Source organism: Heptranchias perlo, chromosome 24 (assembly GCF_035084215.1).
Source record: "Heptranchias perlo isolate sHepPer1 chromosome 24, sHepPer1.hap1, whole genome shotgun sequence".
In the NCBI taxonomy this organism is placed as follows: Eukaryota; Metazoa; Chordata; class Chondrichthyes; order Hexanchiformes; family Hexanchidae; genus Heptranchias; species Heptranchias perlo.
Genome location: NC_090348.1, coordinates 24,515,432 through 24,522,940, shown reverse-complemented (window position 1 = coordinate 24,522,940; position 7,509 = coordinate 24,515,432). Strand labels below are relative to the sequence as shown.

At 43.8% G+C, this 7,509-nt stretch overlaps 1 protein-coding gene across 1 annotated transcript; it reads left to right on the top strand.

Moving 5' to 3' along the window:
• Nucleotides 1-1,271: 1,271 nt before the first annotated feature.
• LOC137341625 (serine/threonine-protein kinase pim-3-like) lies at nt 1,272-6,147 on the top strand. Its single transcript, XM_068004920.1, has 6 exons — nt 1,272-1,877; nt 2,188-2,294; nt 2,405-2,455; nt 2,968-3,331; nt 4,351-4,527; nt 4,712-6,147. Exons 1-6 carry the CDS (start codon nt 1,790-1,792, stop codon nt 4,894-4,896), a joined length of 972 nt encoding a protein of 323 aa, XP_067861021.1. The 5' UTR covers nt 1,272-1,789; the 3' UTR covers nt 4,897-6,147.
• Nucleotides 6,148-7,509: the final 1,362 nt, after the last annotated feature.

Genomic DNA, 7,509 nt, shown 5'->3' with positions numbered 1-7,509 from the left:
ACCAATTGTGTTTGATACTGAACTTGGCCACATTCTACACCAGTGCCCCCTCCCACCCTCGGGGGGGCTAACGCCTTGTAACAGTTTGTTGTATCGTGACACTATAAAAACAACTTTCCCCTTAGTCTCGCCAAATTAAACCATCAGCATGGTTGCATCTGAACTGAAAGGATGACTGAATAGTATACAAAAGAAATGGACCTTTTACAGCCTGGAAAAGATGTCAATGAGGGGAACCCCCTGACTTTAAAAACTGAAATAATGTGATAATATAGTCAGGCTTAATTTGAAAATTATATTAAAAAAAGGTATACACATTAGCTGGAGGGATATGTGCTAGATGAAAAGAATAGAGGCACCTTTAACAAAAATGAGTAAGAACCTGACTGGGCTCATGATCAGGTCTTGCAGCTGTTTTGCTTTGCACAGCGCCCTCTGGTGACTCTGTACAACGACCTGTTTAATTTGCAGCCACCCGCTGACGGGAAAAGCAGGTCAGAGCTAAACGGGGGAGGGGAATCCGGGACAGCCACTTTGCCTGCAGCGATGCGTCAACTGCGCTGTTCTCGTTTTATGTTGCATCTATAAAAGCGAAATGCAATCGTTTGCAAGTCATTTTAGTATTTTTTTTAAACGGCCTCTCTTAGCTTGTCTTCATGTTGGAAAGTAGCAAATCGCCGAAGAAGCAGCAGTTAATCTGCAGAGGAGCAAGTCCCCTGCCGCAGCTCGCAGGGGAGCAACACACATTGCAAATTGTGGATGCGTGCAATTTGCACATGATAAAATGCACCTTTTCCCATCCCGGGAAAAGAAAATACTCTGTAAAATATATATCAGACGAATTTGCAAACGCGTTCGAGCGGCAACGAGAGAGAGAGAAAAAAAATTAAATAAATAAATCAAGCGCCCTGGATTTCCCGCCAACAGCCGGATCTTTCTGGGTTCTGTCCGCCCGATGATTGACAGCTGCACTCGGTCGCTCCCATTGGTCGCATTCAAATAAGCCTCTCGGCCATTGGCTGCTGCCGCCCATAATGTGTGAGAGGAGGCGCGCCGATTGGATGGGATCCCCACACTATGCAAATGAGGCCGGCTTTTCATTTGGATTCACCGCTGCGAGCAGCCGCGGCACGCCGCGCTCAGACACTGTAACCCCGCACCGTCTAGTACTACCGAAAAGTAGTGCCGAAAAAAAAAAAAAAATACTGTCGGGCGCGGGAACCGCCCCAGAGACCCCGCCTCACTTCGCAGTGTGAAGGGAGGAGGAGGAGGAGGGGGGAAAGGCGGTGTTTGTGTGTATATGCTGCCGATCCTGCATCGCACAGCTTCCCCTCCTCCTTTTCCCCCCAGAGCGGGTGATTAGACAACTAAGGATTTGTAATTAAGCGGATTGATTCCTGAGTCCCAGCGATCCGCCCCTACCGCTCTGCTCTATAGGAGTTGAGAAGTTGGTTTGTCCTCATTTAGATTAGAAACAGTGCAAGAGGCGAGTAGGAGCGAGAGAGCTGCTGAGTTTCATTAACTGCAACGAGGGAGCGGCACACTGTGTGTGTGTGTGTGTGTGTGTGGGGAGAGAGAGAGAGAGGAGGAAAAAAAAAACACACACACACAAACTACCCCACACGCATTTACATCGGGATTTACTCACCTTCTTGCAGAAACCTTCGGAGCGAGTGCGGGGAATTACTGACCGTCTTCAATCAGCGCACGTTTCTTTTTTTTTTGTGTTGCATTTTAAAATTTCTCTTTAAGAAGCAAAAAGGTTGATCCGAGGAATTTTCACTTTGAGATGCTGCTCTCCAAGAAGATCGGATCGTTTGCTCACATTTGCAGCCCCGCGAGCATGGATCTACCTGTTAAAATCCAGTTGCAGCAAGGTACGAGTTCTGATACCCGGCTGATATTTTTAGATATATATATAAAAATAAAAAAATGTGTGTATTTATAGCACAAGGCTGTTTTTGAGAATGGTGCATTAGTCGTAGGGACTCAATGTTTTGATGCGTTTGTTGTGTTTTGGGAACGGCTTGTGGTTTATTATGGGTTGTGTGGTGTCCGTAAATTACTCGAGTTGTCAATTTTCTTACTAATGGTTTAGTTTAAAGGGATTAAAATAAAAGTTAATGCAGATTTCCCCCCCCCCCTCCTTTGTAGTAAATAATTATTTCCTTTTTTCCCCCCTTGCAGTAAAGGAGCGGGAGGCTTTTGAGAAAGTCTATCAGATCGGGGCAGTGCTGGGCAGTGGCGGTTTCGGCACGGTCTACAGCGGCGTGCGGCTGAGCGACGGGCTCCCGGTGAGTCTGGCTTTCCTCTCCTGTCGGCAAGCGCGTTATGTTCCATAATTTATTTTTTTTAAACTGCCCCTCTCACCAACTAACTATTTATTTTTGCGCTTTCTCTGTAGGTCGCTGTCAAACACGTAGCCAGAGAACGAGTGACCGAGTGGGGCTCGCTGGTAAGTAATCGCCTTTCCCCCCCCCCCCCCCTCTCATTCATACTGATTATTTAAAATGGGAATCAAACGTGTCTGTAACGTGCAGTGGAATATATTGGTTGCAAATGGTACTTTCTAATTAAGTGTCTTTATATTATCCTGCGTCTTTGCAAATTTTAATATTGGTTTTTAGAATCAGTTAAAAGCTGGGCGACTGTAAATTTTAAGCTTGGACAGCTCTTGTGGGAGGGGAGAATCCCATTAATTTTGATCGGGACGGATAGCCTTGCTGCCAACACTGTTAACAGTGCAGATCAAAGAGGCAAAGTTTTAGGGAGTGTTTGTAGTAGTACATGTAGTACTTTAATGGGAACACTGACATTTTTCCCTGTAGCTGCACTAGGACACGTTGTAATGTTTTGATTGCGTGTTTGGGGGGGGGGGTCAGTTGCTTAGTGTTTCTATCCGCAGTTTTGCACGCGGTATTTATGCATTCTCTTTCTTTCGCCCCCCCCCCCCTTTTTTTGTTGCAGAACGGCAACCTTGTGCCTCTGGAGATTGTGCTGCTCAAGAAGGTGGCCGGAGGGTTTCGAGGGGTCATTAAAATGCTGGATTGGTACGAGCGAGGCGACGGCTTCTTGCTAATCATGGAGCGGCCGGAGCTGGTCAAGGATCTGTTTGATTTTATCACCGAGAAGGGGGCCCTGGAGGAGGAACTGGCCCGGGTCTTCTTCAGGCAGGTCCTGGAGGCGGTCCGACACTGCTACAACTGCGGCGTGGTTCACCGGGACATTAAAGACGAGAACCTGCTGGTGGACCTGCGCTCCGGGGAGCTCAAACTCATTGACTTCGGGTCGGGGTCGCTGCTCAAGGACACCGTCTACACCGATTTTGACGGTAATACACCATTCGGGGCTTCTCAGTAACAATTATTTATGCATGACTGCTCCCGGCTTTTCCCATAACTAGAGCCAGTAAATTGGCTTAAAACAAAGGCTGCGTTGTATTAAAACAGTCTGTCGGTAACCAATCGACTCTTGTATATTGAAGTTAATCTGCCCTGTGCCCTTTTTTAATTTGATTTTGTTATGCAGATAGCGCTTTAGAACAACTTGCCTCCCCATCGTTAATGGGTAGAGCTCCAGTATCTGTTCTGCGTTTGATCTTCGGGGTAATCATATTCTGGCTTTGCTGTCAGTTTTTTGGGTCTAGTTAGAAAGCCCCAGCTGCATTAGTGCACGTCGTAGTGATGGACTCGGCAACGATTTCCATGAGCCGTGCGATTCCCTCCTTCACCTTGTTGTGAAACTCGAGCCCTCCCGTGTTAACCCGTTGCTGTGTTTATCGCGTGTGGTTTCTAAGTCTTGGCTCCACCCTCCCCTCTCCCCTCTCCCTCTCCCTTTCATGGCCAACCACTCGCCGATCTATTCAAAGCTTCAATAGCATTGCTCTCTGTCCCTTAGACCTGACGATGGCGCTGGGTGTTTTCACCAGGCTCCCTGCCGCTGATCGCCGGGGATCGGAGTGCGCTCTGAGTCGGTTCTGATCAATTGATGCAGTGAGCTGCTTCTCTTTCCCCCTCATTTACCAGAAGCTTTTTTCTTTCTTTCTCTCTCATTTCTCGCTCTCTTTCCTCCTCTGCATTTCCCTGAACCGTTTGCTCGGTTGCAATCGGCTTTGATCGCTCACGTTTTCTCCCTGCTGTGCGGAATCCCACCATGTGAGGGCTTCTGTACGTTTGTAAACAAAGGAGTCAGCTGACTGACTCACTGCAGGAAAATGATCTGCAGAGCAACCAGTCTGTGTTCTCTTTATAGAAAGTGAAGACTTAAATCGCTTTAGACATTCTAGTATGTAATTAGCTTTCCAAATGCCTCTGGTTGGAATCTGTTTTGAATTAGATTTGTTCTTTCTAGGCACAAGAGTATACAGCCCTCCAGAGTGGATCCGTTACCATCGATACCATGGAAGATCAGCTACTGTGTGGTCTTTGGGAGTGCTGCTATACGACATGGTTTGTGGGGATATCCCATTCGAACAGGATGAAGAAATCTTGCGTGGTCAAGTGTATTTCAGGAGGAGAATTTCTCCTGGTAAGTGAAGTTTTTTTAAAAAAATAGACTTGCATTTATATAGTGCCATTCATTGGCTGTAAAGTGCTTTAGGGCATCCTGAAGTATTTTTGAAGTGTAGTCACTGTTGAGATGTAGGAAGTGTACTAAATTGAAACTAGTTGCTGAGCTTTTCAAACATTGGCTAATTGTATTTTTTTTTCAGAATGTCAGCATTTGATCAAGTGGTGCCTTGCGTTGAGGCCTTCTGAAAGACCTACCCTTGAACAGATCTTTGACCATGCTTGGATGCGAAAGGCAGAAGTGGTTAAAACTGAAGACTGTGACATCAGGCTGCTAAGCCTAGGCCACGAGGCCTCAAGCACAAGTTCAAGCAAGGAGAGTCTGTGAAATATCAAAATGCCTCGCAGCAGATGGGGAGCTATACACTAAAGGACCCTGTGGTGGTGCCACCAGCTTGACGTGGGAGGGGATGATAGTAGATTTGACATCCAGTCCTCTGGGGTGGTGGGTGGGAGGGGGGGGGGGAATCTGACTGCTGGTTACTGCTCTGAACTAATTATTTTGTTTTCTTTTGGGAACATTGGAGTTTGGGAAAAGCAGGCCAGTACTTAGCAATGACTGACCTTTATTTTTAGCAAAAAGTGACCTCCAAACAATGCAAACTCTGCTCTCATAGAGCCTGGACTAAATGTTCTTTGCTTTCTGAGTGCCTTTTGAAAGCTGCTTTAATTCACTGGTGATGGAATACTTGAACACACTTTGTTCCCCTTCTATCTTTTGCTGCTCAGAATACTTCAGCCTGCACAACTAAGGTGTGTACAGGGATGTCAAGAACCTAGTCTGCCAGCAATGTTGGTTTTTTCTTTTTTTTTCTTTCCCCCTCGTCATCGCAACCACTAGGCAGAAGCCCCTTTTTGAGTCCTCCTCTTCCATCAACCTGCGAGTTTTATTTGTACGTGGCCAAGGCATGTCGGGGCATGGTTGTATGCACAATCAATGCAATTCAAGGACACTTTCAAGACTGTATATTGTATGAAATGTAAATTATGTTTCATTATGTATTATAATCTTGTTTTTATTTATTTGTATTCTAAAATGTTAGACTGTCCACATTTCAAGTGGCTATTTATTTGTTTAATTTATTTTAGAAAATTTTTCCAACACCGCTATTCTGCTTCCATGGCACCGATTTGGTTAGTCCATGGTATATTTCTGCATTCCTGTTTTTTTTTTCTGCATCTTAAAAGAAATACCTTGCAGGTTTCAGTGGTTTGTCATGCTAGTGGAAGGTGAATGGAATGTGTCAAACTATCCTTTTAAAAGGGTAATAGATTGGGTTGGATTTTATTTTCCTCTAACTTTGGGGCTCAACCAAGGTTCTTCATGGCTGTTTGTATTAGACGTGTAAAGTTTTAAATTATTGAAGTTGTACAGTCTCCATCATTGGTTTAGAAAGGTAGAGTGGCAGTCGACCTTTTTTTAATTTATTTCAATAGCTGTGTTTTGTGCACTAGATCTAGTTGCATTCATGCAGCTTGGATTTAGGAGTTTTTTTTTCAATTTAGCTGTGTGAAATAAATGATGGATGGAGAACATATTTTTTTATACAATTCAATTAAAGTTCACTTTTTGTACATACGTTGTGTGTTGTCATTGAATAACTGAGTGAAGGGGTGTTCTCCAATTGAAGACTTGGCACCCCTGAGTTTATTACAAGTGTGCAGTTCCGTGTACAATTTTGTACCTTTTTTAAGTAATTTGTTTTCATCACTTCTAAAACAAAACTCTGAACATAACAGCTCCTGGAGAAGACAAACTGTTTAATTTGGAAGATTTATATATACATTTTTTTAAAAAGCATAAATTCAGGTATGAGTTTGAAACTGCATGAGGCACTTCACTTAAACCTGATGTACCAAATACAGGTGTGCAAGATTCCTGATCACTGGGAAAGAAAGTGAAAATAGTCATGAAAGTATCCAGTAAGTCTTAATTTGACCACTTCACAAGATATGCCTTTTATGTAGGGGATTGAAAAGCAATATCCAGACTTCTATCTGTATCTGAAACCTTTTTAGGTTCTGAATCTAAATAGGAATTGAATGATTTCTTTAAGAGGCCTGTCTTGAGTCGGGTTGTGTAGTAGGTAGCAATTGGCTACCTTGACTTAAATGTGTTGAATTGTATCTGCCAAATTAATCATCTTTTCAGGTCCATCTTTCCCTTCCCATCTCTCAATTAACTGGCAGTAAGCAAGTGAGTGGCTGTACTTACCCACATTCCTTTTGTGTGAAGTGAACAGCTTTGTTAAATGTAAGATAGCAGCTGAGGGCAAATGTTAACTTGTGCTACGGCAGGTATTGCTTTACTACATTAGGTAAATGTGAGTGGGTAGGGTTGGCTTTTTGTGAGATGAGACTTGTACAATTGCATAGTCAGTTCTTGGGACTGGGCAACTTGTTGCTGCCTGCTGATCTGCCTACTTTGGGAGCAAGTTTGGAAAAGTACTGCTTAAGTATTTTGTAATTATATTTAAACTTGAGCATTCTGTATATTTAGAATGCATAGAAGTTGTCACTATGGGTTGGTTCATTTTTACTCTGGGCAAGGTAGGGTTTTCCATCTGATACACATGCTCAGAGGCAAGGGATTGATTGGATCAAATCAGGTAGTTTTAACCTGTTCCTATTTTGCATGCTGCCTAGACAACGTTAGCTTCCAGGTGGATGGAAATGCATAATAATGCTCTTGGAGCCTACTTGTGTATGAAATTGTGGCCCTGCTGGAGAGCTGTTCTGTGTGCAACTGATTTATTTGGTAGAAACTTCAAGTCTTACAGCTATCTTAACACTCTAGGAGCCCATTCATACCTATTGTAGAAATCGTAAGATCAAACTTTCATGGAAGTGACCTTCAGTATTGTAAAAATATTAGTACAATTATCCACTGAAATTAACTATGGTAGGGGTGTCCAAACTGCAGCCCTATTGCTATTCCAGT

Excerpts from the sequence above, each read along its gene's own strand:
- LOC137341625 (XM_068004920.1), top strand. The coding sequence starts at position 1,790 with ATGCTGCTCTCCAAGAAGATCGGATCGTTTGCTCACATTTGCAGCCCC. Across the intron at positions 2,295-2,404 it reads GGCTGAGCGACGGGCTCCCG|GTCGCTGTCAAACACGTAGC; the intron begins GTGAGTCTGGCT and ends CTTTCTCTGTAG. Across the intron at positions 2,456-2,967 it reads TGACCGAGTGGGGCTCGCTG|AACGGCAACCTTGTGCCTCT; the intron begins GTAAGTAATCGC and ends TTTTTGTTGCAG.